Source organism: Diabrotica virgifera, chromosome 4, assembly GCF_917563875.1.
Source record: "Diabrotica virgifera virgifera chromosome 4, PGI_DIABVI_V3a".
NCBI classification, from domain to species: Eukaryota; Metazoa; Arthropoda; class Insecta; order Coleoptera; family Chrysomelidae; genus Diabrotica; species Diabrotica virgifera.
The window spans coordinates 66,805,738-66,824,884 of NC_065446.1; the positions used below are offsets into that span (position 1 = coordinate 66,805,738).

General features: G+C 32.6%; 1 protein-coding gene across 17 annotated transcripts in view; it reads right to left on the reverse strand.

Moving 5' to 3' along the window:
- The window catches only part of LOC114324805 (piezo-type mechanosensitive ion channel component), a 369,243-nt gene that overhangs the window by 274,554 nt on the left and 75,542 nt on the right, over positions 1-19,147 (reverse strand). For all 17 annotated transcript variants that reach the window (XM_028272670.2, XM_028272668.2, XM_028272666.2 and 14 more), the window contains exon 3: positions 4,059-4,270. In XM_028272670.2, coding sequence (XP_028128471.1) covers positions 4,059-4,270 — 212 coding nt within the window. The remainder of the gene's footprint in view (positions 1-4,058; positions 4,271-19,147) is intronic.

The window sequence follows — 19,147 nt, forward strand, 5'->3', positions numbered from 1 at the left end:
TAATAAAAACTATCGATAATACGTGTAAAAATTGCCAAAAATAGCAAAATTCCAATCAAAAATTAGGTTGGAGAAAATGTAACCCTTAAAGTTCAAAATCGGTATACGTTAAAAAAAATGCATTTTCTCGGCTTCCCATGGAGCAATTTCCTTCATTCTTTTTTTTGTTCCCAAGTAACTCGAGTAGAGCCATCGAACTAACGCATTATTAAATGTCAAACTTGCTTTTGTTTTGTTATAATAAATTAATTAATTTATTATAACACAATATTTTAATTTGTTTAAATAACAATTGTTTAAATAATTATACAGCTTTCAAATGAGAATATTTATGTTTTTAACTTTAAAAGGTACACTTGTAGTAAATTTATCTAGAAAAGAGCCTACAACTGGAAAAAATATGTAATTTTCTGTTCTAGTTCTGTTAATAAATAAATTAATCTATTATAACAAAACAAAAGCAAGTTTGACATTTAATAATACGTTAGTTCGATGGCTCTACTCGAGTTATTAGGGAACAAAAAAAGAATGAAGGAAATTGCTCCACGGGAAGCCGAGAAAATGCATTTTGTTAACGTATACCGATTTTGAACTTTGAGGGTTACATTTTCTCCAACCTAATTTTTTATTGGAATTTTGCTATTTTTGGCAATTTTCACACGTATTATCGATAATTTTTATTATAATAATATACGTTATGAGGATTTTAAAGATATAAAAATTGGTGTGGAGAAAGAGGACAAAAACAAAAAGGTGATGGTTTGAAAATTATGATCCTATTGTTTATATCTTTGCCATAAATTCCGGTCAAATTTGACCGGTTGTATCTCAGGAACCACTCGTCATAATTAAACGTTTTTTCTTTTAAAAGTAGCGTCTTGCCGCTATCTTTCGAATACCGTTTTCACAATTTAAGTTAGTTTAATATTTCCCGAGATATTCTATTTGTTTATAAACCAACAAATTGTTTATAATTTTAAAATATTCCTGAGGCCGCTTAAATAGTCCAATTTCAATTCTGTAAAGTACATTAGATAGGTATAGTGTCTTTTTATGAAAAAATCATAGTTATTCTTATGCATCATAATTATTGTCGTTATTATAGCGACCGTAAATTTTTAATTAACATTTTAATTGTTGCTAAACTGTTCATTCAATTTCCATCGGCTTCTGGAATTATAATAGGTATATACGGAAAGGGCTTTTACGTTACCAAGTTATTTAATTATTGATTAACAACTACTTATCTAAAAGTTTAGTTGAAAATTAAAGATTTTGTTGGAAAAACCCGCTTTTTCCGGGAAAAGTTTTCGTCGAAGTAAATCGGAAAAAACACGTCTCTATGCAGAATTTAATTGCGGTGAATTTTTATTTGGGTGTTTTTGGTCTAAAGTTAAAATCCTTGGAGTTATAGAGCAAAAATTGAAAAAAACACGATTTTCGGGCGCCATTTTGTTTATAAAAAAAGTAGCACACTATCTGCGGACTTTGCATATCTATATTATTAATACATACAATAATAAGATTCGATTCCAACAATAAAATTGCTGGTAAATAACTTTTCCTTGTATTTTGCTAATTAGCCCAGAGTATAAGAAGATAAATAGTTATTTGTATAACAAGGGAGGAAAATGCTACTTTTCCTCCCGAGAATGAAGTTTACTGCCCGACACGTAGCGAAGGGCAGTAATCATTCAAGGCAGGAAAAGGCACTTTACTCCCATGTTATAAATATGGTTTTTCCGCCTTCCTCAAATAACAAGTCATTTTTTCATTTTTACTTAATTTATTTATGTAACTAACCAACAAAATTTATTAGAACTACAACTAACAAGTAGGTACAATATAACTGTCAACTGTCAAATATAAGTCAAATTATTAATGTAAATATTGTTAGATCAGAATAACAATTTACTGTTTTTTACCATTCTGCAAAATATAGAGTGTTTTTAAATAAACGCTAAAATGTATAGATACTTACGTAATAGAAAATAGATATTGTACAGGGCGTCAATAAGTTATATTTCATGAATGAAATACCATGACGTCACTTTTACTTTTCCTCCCTAGGGAGGAAAAGTACAACTTTGCTCCCTATAATCAGATCCGGAAAAGTATACTTTCGGTAGAGGTAGGTGGAAAAATTATTTCCTTTATACAAATCAAGTGAGTAGAGAAAAATAATACAAGCTTTCAGAACTAAAGCGATTTCAAATGAGAAAGCAATTACAAAGTAGTGTATACAAACTGACATGTGGTGACTTACATGGGTTAAACTCGCAGAACCTTTGACAAACGCAAAGCAGAACACAAAAGTGGCTTTCAATAATAGAAAAACAGATTCTACGTACGCACTCCACCTTCTTGATCTAGCTAGATCATAATCATTCTTTTAATGAACAGTGTCAAATTCTTCATATTCAAAATAAAGGTCTTAAACTATAATTTATTATAATCTATCTTTTTCTTACGGACGTTGCCTTATCCTTAAGGACGTTGGCCCATAGGCGTAATCAGGGGGGTTTTGGGGGTTATAACCCCCCATTGGGATGTACTTTGAGCTCTATACGCTTAACACCATAGCCCTCAGAGACCTTCCAGTAGTTGTAACCCCCCCCCCCTTTCAGGTAGTTGGAACCCCCCCTTAGGATCATTCTGGTTATGCCTATGCGTTGGCCATTACATCTTATTTGCAGCCGCCCTGAATAGTTCTATGGAAGATGGACGTCATATTAGTCCATTGTCGTAGTGATGTTGATTATAGGTACTTTCGAGTATTCGTTACAAATCGTTACTTTTGTATAAAGTAATCATTTACAGTATTCGTTACTATGATTACTTTTGTATTTGAGTACCGGTAATCATATCGAAAATCGTATTTCTCAGTAGGTAGGTATTTTGTATAGGTATTCCGATATAACAAGTAATCATTTACAGTATTCGTTACTTTGAATACTATGATTACTTTTGTTACTTTTGTATTTGAGTATCGGTAATCATATCGACAAATGTATTTCTCAGTAGGTAGGTATTTTGTATAGGTATTCCGATATAACATTATCACAGATATAACAACTGTAGAAACATCATTTCCACATTTTTCCGGTCAGTCTAAAAACTAGAAAGTAATTAAGTGTACTGGTACTGGTTGTAGATACAGTAGTCGTTACTCGCTCTGATACGATTGGTACGAAGTAACGAAGTAATCAGAGTAATCAAAGTAATCAAAGTAGATACAATGGTCGTTACTCGCTCTAATACGATTGGTACGAAGTAATCAGAGTAATCAAAGTACATACAATAGTCGTTACTTGCTCTAATACGATTGGTACGAAGTAACGAACTAATCAGAGAAATCAAAGTAGATACAATAGTCGTTACTCGCTCTGATACGATTGGTACGAAGTAATCAGAGTAATCAAAGTAACGATTTGTCTCTCTGTATAGTAATCGTTACTTTCGGTATTCGTAAGTAATGAGTACTTTGTAACGAATAGTTACTTTTTCAACATCACTACATTGTCGTAGGTTTTTAAGCCAAGAGTTGCGTCTTCTTCCTGGTATCCTTTTGCTATTGATTTTGCCTTTGATTATAAGTTGGAGCAGTTTATACTTTTGATTTCTTACGCTGTGACCAAAATATTGTGTTTTCCGTTCTTTTATTATAAGCATAAGCTCTCTTTCCTTGTTTCCGAGACTTCCGCATTTGTTGTATGGCTCATGTGGGATATTCTGAGCATTTTACGTTAACACCAGAGTTCGAATACTTAGATTCTTTTTTGTGTTGCTTCTGTCATTGTCCAGACTTCAACACCATGCCACAGAACAAGATGGAGAAAACATAGCACTTAAGTATTCTAGTTCTCAATGAGATATCCAGCTGGCGGTTGCAACTTTTTGCATTTTGTAAAACACTGTATACATATATAATTGACACCACTTGACAAAGGCACTTTGCCGAAACAGCTGTGGTGACATTAATTTTTAATAAATTTTGTGAAAATAAAAGAGTTTTCAGTGTTTTATTGTTAGATAAAGTGAGTGTTACTTATACTTACATCTAAAAACTGGGCGTATGGTTTTGCTACAACTAAGGCGATTTGAAATGCCGTTTGTACTAGCGTTAACAAGCCTGTGATGCCCAGTGTAACCTTGAGGAATATTCCCGTCGAGCCTGTTAAAGTGGTCGACGATGGCACTGGAAGAAAAGGTATCAGGAACATGTATAGTAGGTATATGAACGAAAACAGGCATGGTCGGAACAGTATACCTAAAAGAGAAATAATTGCTCAGTTATAAATATTGTACCTATATTCTATAAAATAAGTGTTAACAATAAATATTTCGTAATAAAAAAACCATTCTAATTGTTTTATTATCCATATGTTAATTTTTTAAGTAGTGTAAGGTGATTATAACGAACTTTATCAAAGGCCTTATTGTAGTTGACGAAACAAAGAGCTTTACTAACAAGTACATACTCTTTCAATTAGTACATTAAATGCAAATAATGCCGATCATTAGACCAGGGCATTTAGAAAAAAAATTTTTTTTCGACTAATTATAGGCTATTGATTATATTCAAAATAAGATAGCTAAAAGGAACTACAACGTTAACGGGGTTTTATTATTTCATATGGTCAATGGATATCTATATATGAAGAAACCGCGGAGTGCTACCATTTAAAGCGGTGCGTTTTTGAGAAATCGGTAAATTAGTCCCTGGGCACAGGTTACATTAGCGTGAGTTCTATGCACTTTTGGTACAAACATATCTACATAAAAATTGTTCCTGGTTAAATTTCCTATCTAAATATCACTTTTTAAAGTCAGTGATACTTTTTTCTACAAAAATATATTCAAAAGAAAAAGCACAAAGAAACCCAAAAGAAAGAAATTTTGTTTTTTGTCCCATAACTTTTGTTCCACGAGGATATAGGTATAGACATTGCTTTACAGAAAAAAAACCTACATATTTCTTCTTTAAAATATTGTTTAGTAGAGGTAATTAGGATTTATAGTTTTCGAAATATGATTTTTCAAAGTTCGCCACTCACAGCAATTTTGGCCAATTTTCCTTGTTATTTCGCAAATATTGTTTTGTAACTTTTTTCTACGTAACTTTAGTTATATGCAATAGTACACGTAATAGGAATAGAAATCAATTACCTTTAAAATGGTCTACTGTATAACGTTGTACGACTTTTTTTAAAAGAGATTATGGTTTTTCAAGGTTTCTATACTTTTAACGATTTTTTATAATATAATATAAAAATAAAATAATATTATTATATAATATATTATATATTATATATAGTATATATAATATAATATTATATTATATACTATATATTATATAATACCTAATATAAAAATAATATTATTTTTTACATTTTTTACGATTATTTTTGAAATTTCTCATTATAACTTTTTTTTTCTTGTACATGAATATACCATATATTGCTCAATAAAGAGGGCTTACTTTCTGTTCTTTAAAATGGTGTATCATCTATATTTAAATATGTAATGGAAACCGAGTGATTTTACAAAAATTATATAAACATTAGTCTTAGAAAACATCACTTTAGTTAAAATTATTTAAACGTTGACATTTAAAAACAATTTCAAAATCAAAGTCCATCTCTTCGTTAGCATTAGCTTCAATATCTTCCTCTGACACCTCAGTTATCTTAGAGTTCAATTAGTACCCATGCACATGCACCCTTTGCAGAATATTGAACAACTAATTCCTATCTTCCTACAACCGCAGTTTTTTGTACATCCTTTGGTACATTTACATGCTATTTTTTTCAAGCAAAGCTTGTGGTGCAGGAGCTTTGACAGTAAATATTGGAATTAATCCATATTTTCAAGTTTGCCCGGCCGAGTCAAGTGGATCCAAAGTATTACCTATAAAAAATAAGATTCAATCATAACACACAATCACATAAAAAAGTTATAATGAGGAATTTAAAAAATAATCCTAAAATCAAAAATCGTTGCAAGTACTTATTAAATTTTGAAAAATCATATCTTATTCAAAAATAATCCTAGAATTTTTTATAATACACCATTTTAAAGTAAACAGAATAAGCTTTTTTTATTATATAATATATACCTAAATGAAGAAAAAAAAAGTTATAATGGGAAATTTAAAAAATAATCGTGAAAAATATAAAAACTCGTTAAAAGTATAAAGTTTTGAAAAAGATAACCTCTTTAAAAGAAGTCGTACAACATTATACAGTAGAACATTTTAAAGGTAATTGATTTCTATTCCTTTTACATGTCCTAACGTTATTGCATATCCTAAAGTTACGTATAAAAAAGTTACAGAACAATATTTGCGAAATAACAAGGAAAATTGCCCAAAATTGCTGTGAGTGGCGAACTTTGAAAAATCATATTTCGAAAACCTTAAATCCTAATGACCTCTACCAAACATCATTTTAAAGACAAAACATGTAAGTTTTTTTTCTGTGAAGCAATGTATATACCTATATCCCCGTGGACAAAAGTTATGGGACAAAAAATAAAATTTCTTTCTTTTGGGTTCCTTTGTGCTTTTTCTTTTGAATATATTTTTGTAAAAAAAAGTATCTTTGACTTTAAAAAGTAATATTTAGATAGCAAATTTAACCAGGAACAATTTTTATGTAGACGTGTTTGTACCAAAAGTGCATAGAACTCACCCTAATGTAACCTGTGCCCAGGGACTAATTCACCCATTTCTCAAAAACGCACCCCTTTAAATGGTAGCACTGCGCGGTTTTTCCATATATAGAGATTCATTGACCATATGAAATAATAAAACCCCGTTAACGTTGTAGTTCCTTTCTATAGTACATAATCAATAGCCTATTACCCGAGAACTCTAAAATTATCGATTTGTATCCCGAGTGACACTTTGACAGTTTTAATTTCACGATCAGAAGGGAAGTGAAATTATTTCAAAGTGTCACGAGGGCCAAACAAATCGATAATTTTTGAGAGCTCGAGAGTAATTCGGTAAGATTATTTGATGAATAAAACTATCTTTTTAAATCATTTTAACTAATATTATATTGATATCTACGCCTAAATATTTGCTAAAAATCTTTCTTGGTGTTATCTGTGACAAGTTGTAAAACATTAATTGTCATTAATGTCACTGAATGTATTTTTGCGTAGCAACTAAGGGCATCTGACGTAGAATACTTGACGACGGGAAATTATCAAAAATTATCGGGTATAATATCACAAGAGAGTGAGAATAAATTGAAAATAATGCGACAGTTTTTCGAAAATTTGTTGTCTGGCAATAGACACGAGAGCCCGCAGGGCTCGAGTGGCTATTGCCCAATGACAACAAATTTGAGTAAAAATGAAGCATTATTTTCTTATTTATTCTTACTGTCGTGTGATATTCGTTAGATTATTTTTTAATACGTATATTATGGATATTTAAATGTGACAGTTGTTAAAACTAGGAAACTGGTTGCCATTAAACAAAAACAATCTACTTAAAAAAATTCTATCCGTAATTTTCTACAGTAGATAATTCTCAGTATAATTTTAATCTGATTGGACAGAATTAAACAGGTGATCAAACATCTTACTATACGAAGTTAAAAGTAAAGGAAGTTAAAATCATTAAAAAATAATCGCTGTAATTTTTATTCTTGTAGGTTTCTATTGGTCAGAATCTCTATGAATGAAATAATCACGTTAATCGCCTGTTAAATAAAAAAAACTACCCCAGGCCACCTCGCGATTTTTTAAATTTACGTAAATATTTAGTTGTATGTATACTAAGTTCTTTGGTAATAGTATATATTATACCTTTTAGTATAAGAGCTGTGAGACATTTTTGAGTAGGTATTTTAGGCAACCTGAAAATTTATCAGGTGATTCTTCCATGATAGCCGAGTACAAAAATGCCGGTCTGGCTGAAAGGTAGCGGTTATTTTCCCCAAAAATCCCCCCCAAAGTTAAAAAAAAGCGTAGAAATTGTTATTACAAAAAATATCATTGACGCGACTTTAAGTAAATTTAAATATTTAAATATAAAGGAAATTAACAGGCCAGGCGATTTGAGGGCGATTTTAACTCTCCAAGATACTTTCATGGGCGGTCCAGGATTATTTTCAGGGGGTGCATCTGAACTTCAGAAGATTTCATCTGAATCTGTACACACTGTTAACGAGTATAAAATATACAACTATACATGCACAGCTATGTACATTTCTTCCCGACAGGGAGGTGCAATTTTTATTTTGACAGGGTATTTTTTAATATTAAAAATAAATATTCTAAAAAAGACAGGATTTTTTTGGTGAAATCTTCCAGCTGCCAGCTGATCAAACAAATTACACGTGCATGTAAATGAAAAGCGCTATAGATAAGCAGCAGTGTGAGAAAGAGCGTATACCGATAGCTGTTTGCGTTCTCTGTTGTAGCTGAGCGAGTCCGTTCGCTCGAGAAAAATAACGTGACCTGGCGATACCCATGTTGTTGTGCCTCGAAAGGTTAGAGTAACTATCTGAAAATTTATTATTTTCGAAAATTTCATCGCGCGTACCGGTAACGTTGGCAGCTCCAAGATCCGCTAATGCTTTCTGATAAATAAAATTTTTTGTTAATAATTTAAACGGTCTAATCTTGCGCTTTTGGAAAAAAGGCGAATTATAATCACATCCAGTAAATGCGTGGAAAGCAGGCAAACTCGTACATAAAGATGGCTCTAATTCCGTATGTAGCTTCTTTATATTTATGTACAATGCGACAAGCGAGTACTGGCGGCTGACCTTCTCGTATTCTGCATTTGTCGCCGTGTATTTTCGCTCAAGGTCACGCGCCACCTCTGGCTTGTCGGATAGTACCTTTTAGAATTGCCAGTACCATACTCCATAAAAATCTAAAGATCGTCACTTTGGAGATGATCCATGTTTCCAAGCATAATACATACACCAAAAATATTTATTTTTAATATTAAAAAATACCCTGTTAAAAGAACAATTGCACCTCCCTGCCCGGAAAGAATGTATATGCATGTATAGTTGTATATTTTATACTTGTTAACAGTATGTACAGATTCAGATGAAATCTTCTGAATTTCATATGCACCCCCTGAAAATAATACTGGGGCGCCCATGCAAGTATCTTCCAGAGGTAAAATCGCCCTCAAATCGCCTGTCCTGTTTATTTTCTTTATATTTGAATATTTAAATTTACTGTAAAGTCACGTCAATGATATTTTTTGTAATAACAAGTTTTACCCTCTTTTTAATTTTGGGGGGGAATTTTGGGGAAAATAACCGCTACCCTCCAGCCAGACCGGCATTTTTGTATTAGGCTATCATGGAAGAGTCACCTGTAAAATTTTCAGGTTGCCTAAAATACCTACTCAAAAATGTCTCACAGCTCTTGGACCATTTTGGTATAACTAGACCCAAACCCAGACATCCAAAGTGAAAGTTATCCTCCAACACCAAATTGTTCTATATGGTCCACATAATGTTCAGAAAAAAGTCACACCATTTTGAGCGTCTCGGGTTTGGGGGGAAGGGGGGGGGGGGGAGAAATCAGTAGATTCGTAGTTTTCGTAAATATTTCTATTACGATTATACGATTTAGCATAAACAACCTTCTATACAAAAATGTTCTACATTAAATTTTAAATAAAAAAGGCCCTATGCATAATCCTTCTAAAATGAACGGTTTCAAAGTTACGGAGGTAGTATAGTATAATTGGTCCAAAAAAAGGCCCAACCTAAACATCCAAAGTAAAAGTTTTCCTCCAACACCAAATTGTTCTATATGGTCCACATATTGTTCAGTAAAAAGTTACACCATTTTGAGCGTCCGGTTTGGGGGGGGGGGGAGATGGGGGAGAAGTCGGTATATTAGTAGTTTTTTTAGGTTTTTCGTCAATATTTCTAAAACTATGCTTTAGCGTAAACGATTTTCTATACAGAAATGTTCTACATAAAATTTAAAACAAAAAAGGTCCTATACATAATTGTTATAAAATCAACGGTTCCAGGGTTACGGAGGGTGAAAAGTGGAGGTTTTCGATACTTTTTATATTTTTTGGGCAATTTCCTACTGATCTTCTTTAACAGGATTGGGTTTTATAAATCAAATTTGCTATTTCAGTGGCCGATAGTATGTTGGTGATAAGCCCTTGAAGAAACGTCAACCTCACCACCCAAAATCATCATCAATTGCCCAAAAAATATAAAAACTATCCTCCACTTTCACCCTCCGTAACTCTGGAACCGTTGATTTTATAACAATTATGTATAGGACCTTTTTTGTTTTAAATTTTATGTAGAACATTTTTGTATAGAATATTGTATACGCTAAAGCATAGTTTTAGAAATATTGACGAAAAACGTAAAAAAACTACTAATTTACCGACTTCTTCCCCATGGTGTAACCAAATTGGTTACACCAAAATGGTGCAACTTTTTACTGTGGACCATATAGAACATATGTGGACCATATAGAACAATTTGGTGTTGGAGGAAAACTTTTATTTTTGATGTCTGGGTTAGGCCTTTTTTTGGACCAATTATACTATACTACCTCTGTAACTTTGGATCCGTTCATTTTAGAAGGATTATGCATTGGACCTTTTTTATTTCAAATTTAATGTAGAACATTTTTGTATAGAAAGTTGTTCATGCTAAACCGCATAGTTTTAGAAATATTGATGAAAAACGCAAAAAACTACGAATTTACCGATTTTCCCCCCTCGCCCTCCCAAACCCGACGCTCAAAATGGTGTGACTTTTTTCTGAACATTATGTGGACCATATAGAACAATTTGGTGTTGGAGGAGAACTTTCACTTTGGATGTCTGGGTTATGCCATCTTTTGGATCAATCTTTTGCAATTTGGAGAGATTTGGGTCCGCCAGGCCACATATTTATTACTCCAATAGAAATGCCACGCAATAAAATATATTGGAATAGCATGCGGCATAACTGCTGTGCCGCAGAACTTAAACTAATTTTTTAGTACGGCACACGTGGCAAAACGTGCACCCAAAAGGGCATAAACATAAACATGTCAAAACCAGTATATTAACGACCAGATTTTGTTATTCAGGAGGTTTTCGCGGTCACTGAACACGAATACGTCATCAGAACCGACCCTTGAAGTAGCTGGTGCCCAAAGTTACTGCTAAGACATGTCATCTGGAATTTCGTGGGTTTTCGGAATTCCATTGATGCAAACAGATTACTCGGAGGCTTTTGGAATCGCTGAACACAAATACGTCACCAAAACCGACCACCGGAGTACCTGGAGCCCAGGGCCACTGCTAAGGCACGTCATCTTCTGGACTTTTAAGGCTTTCCGACACTAAATTGATGCAAATAGATTACGCGAGAGGTTTTTGGGGTTGCCGAAAACCCTTGATTATCAGTCACCCTGGACACTAGGTACTCCGAGGGTCGGTTCTGATGTCATATTCGTGTTCAGCAACCCCAAAAACCCGCCGATTAATTTGTTTGTATCAATTTAGTGCCGAAAACCCTCGAAACTACAGAAGATGACGTGCCTAAGCGGTGACCCTGGGCACCAGGTGCTCCGGGGTCGGTTCTGATGACGCATTCGCGCTCAGAGATCCCAAAAATCCTCAGTAATCTGATTGCATCAATTTAGTGCTAGAAACCCTCGAAACTCCAGATGACATGCCTAGCAGTAATCCTGGGCACCAGGTGCATCGGGGGCCGGTTCTGATTGCGTATTCGTGTTGAGTGACTCCAAAAACCCCCAGAACAACAAAATCTGGCCCTTAAGGGGCTATCCTAGTGTAAAAGGACAAAATTCATATACTTTTTTGGGAATTTCTAAAATAAAAAGTACTTAAAAATTTGCATGAGCATTCATTATAAAAAGAAGTGCATGTAAAACAGTTTTCATAAAAAAATATTGAAAATTAAACGATTTATGCGCCATATACTGGCATAGTGAAAATAAAAACATAGCTCCACTGCTGCAGTGATTGCGACTAATAGAGATCCTGAAACATAAAAATTTAAAGTTATTATTGAAATGTAAGTTATTTTCTATACAATCAACTAGGGGTTTTTTGATCGTATGAAAAATGTCAATTTGGCGGTTTTTGAAACTGAAATTGTTTTAGATAATTTTAAAATTTTTTTTCAACACTTCGTCATTTTTTCAAAGTTTAATATTTTTCAAAAATCGTAGTTGATGGTATAGAAAATAACTTATATTTCAATAAACACTTTGAAATTTTATGTTTCAGGATCTCTATTAGTCCCAATCACTGCAGCAGTGGGGCCATATTTTTCTTTTTACGGTGCCAGTAGATGGCGCATAAATCGTTTAATTTTCAATATTTTTTGACGAAGATTGTTTTACATGTACTTCTTTTTATAGTAAATGCTCGTGCAAATTTTCAAAACAATTGGTACAGTATGTTCACATCAATCAGTAAATATAAACAAATTTTATGATAATCTTAATATATTAAAAATTCCACTTCCCGTCTACCTGAACAATTTGGTTTTTTCTGAAGATATTAATACATTAAGAACAATTAACGAACATATCAAAAACAGTAAATATAAATTGTAGCAATAAAATTTATCCTGTATTTAAGTAATTTTGTTAAAACAAAACAAGCATGTTTGTTCAAACAAAACAAACATGTTTGTTTTGTTGTTATATTTTAAAACCTGCAGATTTAAGTAATTACTGTATATTATAATTGAAAAAAGAAAAGAACAAGAAAAAAAAGAGGAAAAAAAAGCAAAAAAAAGAGTAAAAAGCAAAAAGAAAGAAAAAAAAATTAAGACGATGTAAACCTCCGAGATGTTGAATCGGGTTTATGTCTTAGCGTAGTAAAAAAAACAATTAATAAAAAAAAATAATAAAAAAACAACTTAAAAATATATTAAAAAAAAATAAAAAAAAATATTTACAAAAAAATATTTACAACCAAAACAGTGTATTATTTAGATAATCATGTTAGTTTGTTATGTATTTAGAGTTAGAAATACAGAAATAATTCCTCTGATTAAAAAAAATGTTTGTTTTTAAAATAACAAAATGTCTGGCTAATTGGCTCGATCAAAGCCATCAAATTCACACAAAAAAATTGGTGCAGTACTTTTTATTTTAGAAATTCCCAAAAAAAGTATATGAATTTCGTATTTTACACTTGGATACCCCCTTAATATAATAATTTTGACATGTTTATGTACTTTTGGATGCATGGTATGCTCTTTAAAATGCAATTATACATTTCTACCCATTTTCCTATTGTAGGCTTTTTTTCTGACGTCGTCCTGAACATAATGTAAAAAGTAGCAAATCTCTAGTCGTCAGAGAGAGACCCCTACGCACGGGCTTCCCCTAAAACCTCCCTTGTAGGGGCGATAACGGAAGGCATAGATCTCACGTCATGGGAAATGTCACGGGAAATGCTTCCACGAAGACAGATTGAGTGTAATTTGTAGTGAAGTGCAGTTTCGAAAAAAGTACTTGCGCAATCGAAAAGAAGCAATTTTAAACGTTTAAGCAGTAAACGAAAGTTTAAATTCAGCATTTTTTGGGCACATTTCTAATATATTTGTTTCCAAAACTTAAAATCGAAATTTCATGTTATAGGTTTTGAAGATTAGTCTCTAACAATGTAAATTCCATAGCGTCCTGTCAATGGAAGTGATACATTTTATTGATCTCATGAGATTCGTAAAAAGAACCATAAATTAGCCGGTGGCTTCAAGCGTTGTTTTTGAGGGAACGGTTCATTTTTATTCAAAATTATCTCAGCTACATTTCTTTATGGGTCCCGTTTTCACACTCAATTTTTTCTTTCTGGGTCCCGTTCATGTTCCATTCTCATTAATTTCCTCAGACATTTCATACACATCCCCCCCCTACTGCCATCTTCATCTTATGACGGTTTGGTTTTTAAACCCTTAGGGATCCGGGCAGCCTACGGGGTCTTTAGGAATTAGTCGCCTAAGTTTGAGCTTGTGCTTTCTTAATGATACATCCCCCTAGATTATTTAAGACATTTTTACACCTCAGTCACCCCTATTGTGACATCTTTTTAAACACAAATTCCAACAACTACCAATAAGTTAAATAAGTTCGATAACTTTAAATCAACACAAAATTGCTTTTTTAAATCTTACGTCTTTTGACAATAAGATTTGATTACTAACTTTAGTTTTCGAATAAAAACCTTTTGTGTAATGTGGTTTGCCTAACCACCTTCACTGACAATATACGTGAATATATTGTTAACAACAACATCTAGTTTATTTTATTTTAAATGATTATTTTTCACAATGGAGTGAGTGTCGTTACATCATTTCTTATTTTAACTAGCTGTTCACCATAGTCTTTAAATATGACAGGTTAATTTTTCAACTTCCTGTGGAACTGTCACTTCGTCATGTCATCGTTCAGGAGTCCCCATCCATTGCATTGTCACTTGCTGCCATACTGTCACCATGTGAACAAGTCAAACCATAGCTCAGATGTTACCTGGGGCGTATTAACGGAATATTTTAAACATCCATGCTTAAGTTAGCATTTTTAACCGATATTTTCTTGACGGATTACTTATTACTATATTTTTGTAATACTATATCTTGGTGGTTAGCATGTAAATGTCACGTGAGTAAAACCTACAACTTTTCTTAATCGTAGTCAAAATTTCAAAATCTTTGCACTATTTTACCAGGTAATATTCATTTTAGGTAAGCACTGATGATGATTGGTCAACCAATCGAAAACTAGTTCTGTGATGTGGCCCTTTTTAGGGATTTTAAATATATACCTTTTATAAAGGATTGTTTTTTGTATTACATGGACAGCCAACTACAGGAAAACTTTTTCCTTGTGGATCTTGTTTGAAACTTTTTTTTTCTACGGCCCACAGATTCTTGGTAAATCGATGTTTTCCGTCCCCCCTCTTCAAGGGGGATTTTAGGGGAAAGACCGGGGTAGTGGCAAACATTTTTGCATATTTTTGGGGTCACAAAACTAACATCCTCAGTAAAGTTTAGCTTGTTCGTATGCTTTTTAGAGGTTCAGTGAAATTTTCGTGTACGACGACTACTGGACTATGGATGTTAATATTATATTAATTACATACCTTCATACTTATTTATTTTTATTTATATTTACATTTACTATATTTTTTGTATCAAACTTGTGATTCATTAAAATGCTGAGAATTTATACACATTGTAGTTCGCAAAAAAAAATCATTGCATTAGTGGTGATTAGTCTGCATATAACTTCAAGGAAATTAAAAATGAGTGTGTCACTAATCACATATTCGGAAAAAATTTTTATCTCGTTTCCGTTTGCTAATTTTGGATTTTTAAATCTGGTGTTAATAATTACACATGTACATTGAGGCTATTTCTAAACATAATAAAATTCGTGATTTAATACAGGGATTATAATTTTAAAGAATTTTAAGTATCATTAATAGACTATAAAACATGGCTACAGGAAATACAGAATAATACAGGAAAATATTATTCTTTCTTTGTTTAATAAATGGAGTCGTTAACAATTTGATAGACATTTGTCATGTGTTGTATTCCTAAGGTATTCAGCCCTGTGATGGATGACCGAAGTTATCGTTAACGTAAAGTTATCCTGTAGTTATGTTATAACCATCGAATTGGTGTGATGTATCATACTTAACTTAACTATCTGCGTTATTTCTTGACAGTTCTTGAGTTATCTGGTTACTTTATAACGCGACGTTAAACCTCAAGTTATGAGATAACTCTGTAGTTATGCAAAGTTAGGTTCATCTTTTGACTTGTTTTTAGACAGAAATCAAGTGAATTTAGAAGCTAGTAATTTAATAATTAAGAATAGAAGGGTAATACAATTTTAAAAATTATACAAAAATCAAATCGAGCGATATAAGTTAAAATTTTATTTTAAGTACCTACTGAGCTTTTTATCCAGAGTTGCCAGATGATATTTTATAAATCCCCCACTTAGAAACTGAAATTCCCTGAAATTGAAGCTGAAATACCCCAAAGTCCCCAAATTTAAATTGTTGCCGCATTTTAATAAATTATTAGTCAAATGAAGAGAACAGTAAAGCAAAATTCATACTACAATATCAACGAGGGCCATGGAAATAATTCATAGTTCCTATCGTCTTCAATTATATGGGAGTATAATATACAGTTCTATGTACATTCGCAAATTTAATTTCGCAAAATTTTGGGAAAATACACCAATCTGGCAACCCTGTTTCAATCTACCGTTTGAAAGCAACTTAGAAACACCAAGGAACCCAAACAGCTGTTTGCTGTTCGGTCATCGGCGGTAGCCGACGACGGGTATGTTCGGAACAATCTCTCGCGCTCACTCCAACTTGTACTATTTTTACATAAGGTTCTCTTTGTTACTTCAAAATTTGTCCCTCAAAACTTCTTTCTAATATAACGTTGATGATATAACTATCTCATAACTGCGAGCGATACATCACACCAAATTTTACCTATATAGTTATGGGCACGTTATTCCTGAGAGTTATCTTAACTTTAACTCAAACGTTAAACTTAACTTCGGTCATCCATCACAAGACTGAATATCACTGAGAGGCACGGAATTAGAAACGGTAGAGAAAAACTACTTGGGCAGTATTTTGAACAACAAAGGAGGGACGGAGGAGGACGTAAAACGGAGAATAGGAATAGCTCAAAACGCATTCAATATGCTAAGGAAAATGTGGTTTTCACGTCAGATGACAAGTAAAACCAAGATAAGATTATTCAACAGCAATGTGAAGACTGTGCTACTATACGTAGCAGAAACTTGGAAAGTGTCAAGAAAATGTATCGGACAGATGCAGGTATTCATAAATAAATAATAAATAATAATAATAATAAATTGCCTTTATTTAGTCTGTAAAAATTTCCAAACACGAGATACATGAGGCGAAGTCTAGCTAGAGCTACTCCACTTAACCTCAAGTTTACAAAGTTAGTTTGAAATAATTAGAATGTAAAGTAATTTATAATTCGACATAAAAATAATAATATAATACTGAAATGATAGAAATAGTCATGTGGCTACTAGAAAAATAATATAAAGAAAATAATTTGTGATGTTATGTGATAAATGATAAGAATGATAAATAAAAACAGAAATAATGGTAACAATAACGACAACAATATACTATATAATAATAATAACGTTACTGCGATTGTAGTAAAAATTTCTTATAATGCTGCTTCATGAATTCAAGAGATTTACCTCTTAAATTTATTGTTAAACTATTAAACACTTAAAACAGCATTGTAAGTAAACGATCTCTGGAAAATAGCTAGTCTATATCTTGGCAGCATATGCCAAGGAAGCCTGAAGGAAGATTCTTAACATTTACTAGCCAAACCGCATATCAAACCTAGAGTTATGGACAAGATTTAACCAGGAACCTATATCTAAGACAATATGCAAAAGAAAATAGAGTTGGATGGGGCAAACACTAAGGAGACTTGACACAAACATAGCGAGGTAAACCCTAGAATACACACCACACGGAAAGAGAAGACCAGGTAGACCCGGAGAAACGTGGAAAAGAAGTGCCGAGAAAGAAAGTAATGCTATTGGAAAAACCTGAGCAGAAATAAAAATCAATGCAAAGGATAGGACAGAATGGTTTCAGACATTTGACGCCCTATGCTCCGCATTGAGTGAAGAGGAATAAGTAAGTAAGTATTCCTAAGGTTCTGAAACTTAATTTCAACCATATTTTTTAACAATCACAGACAATGCTGTTTAAATTAAATCTTTTATAAAATTTGTATAATGAAACCTTATGTCTTTATCATTAAAATTAGACTAATTACGTTTCTTAATTATTATAAACAAATTAGCGGCGGATTTAAAAAACATTCCTACTTTTTATCTAATCGCCCTAGAAAATGTCAGCTTTTCAAATATGAAAAAATATATCGTCTACGAGTAATAGTTTAAAAAGTTATTCTAAATGTTTATTACGAGGTTCATTCGTAAAAAAAGGTTCCCTATGCCACTGAGAAAGAGTGTAACGTGCTGGGAGAAATCTGGCAACACTGCCTTACACATTCTCTCTCTCTCTCTCTCTCTCTCTCACACCACACCACTTTCACCTCGCTGCATTGCTCAGTGTCGGCCTAGCAGCCTTCGAAGATGGAGATCACGGTCATAACTACCTCTTAAAACCTACCAAATTTCATTTGCATATCTCAAGCGGTTTTAGAGCAATAAATAAATCGTCAGTTTGTAAGAAAATAATTCAACATCCCGTATCTCGGAAACGAAACATTTGCCAACATACGTATATAAAGCTAACTGTCATTATTTTTTCACGAAGAATTACCCCTTAACGTTTGTCGCACTTATTTAGAAACACCGTGTATTGATGAAGAACATGTCTAGTTGTAAAAGTACCTAAGTAAATGTTAAAAAAACATGAGGCTATAGTTGGGTTTTAATTTCAGTATTTTATAAATGCTAGAATATTCCACAGAATGTGGTGAACTTTGGGAAAAACACTGTTTGATTGGTACACCCGGTATACAATGACAATTTGGCGGTCTAACAACAATATTATTACAGCGATATTGTTAAAGAATAAGGCTATTACTATGGGCTAATTAGCAAAATACAAGGAAAAGTTATTTACCAGCAATTTTATTGCTGGAATCGAAACTTATAATTGTATATATTAATAATATAGGTATGCAAAGTCCGCAGATAGTATGCTACTTTTTTTATAAACAAAATGGCGCCGGAAATCGTGTATTTTTCAATTTTTGCTCTATAACTCAAAAGATTTTAATTTTACACCAAAAACACCCAAATAAAAATTCACCGTGATTAAAATCTGCACAGAGAAGTGTTTTTCCCGATTTACTTCGACGAAAATTTTTCCCGGAAAATGCGGGTTTTAGATATCAATAGTTTATCAATATGTAATTAAATAACTTGGTAATATAAAAGCTCTTTTTGTATAGATTATAATTCCAGAAGCCGATGGAAATTGAATAATTGAATAAACAGTTTAGCAACAATTGAATTGTTTTAACTATCTATAATGGGAAATAAGCCACAATATTATTAAAAAATGATTTTTATTAATGTTTCGACG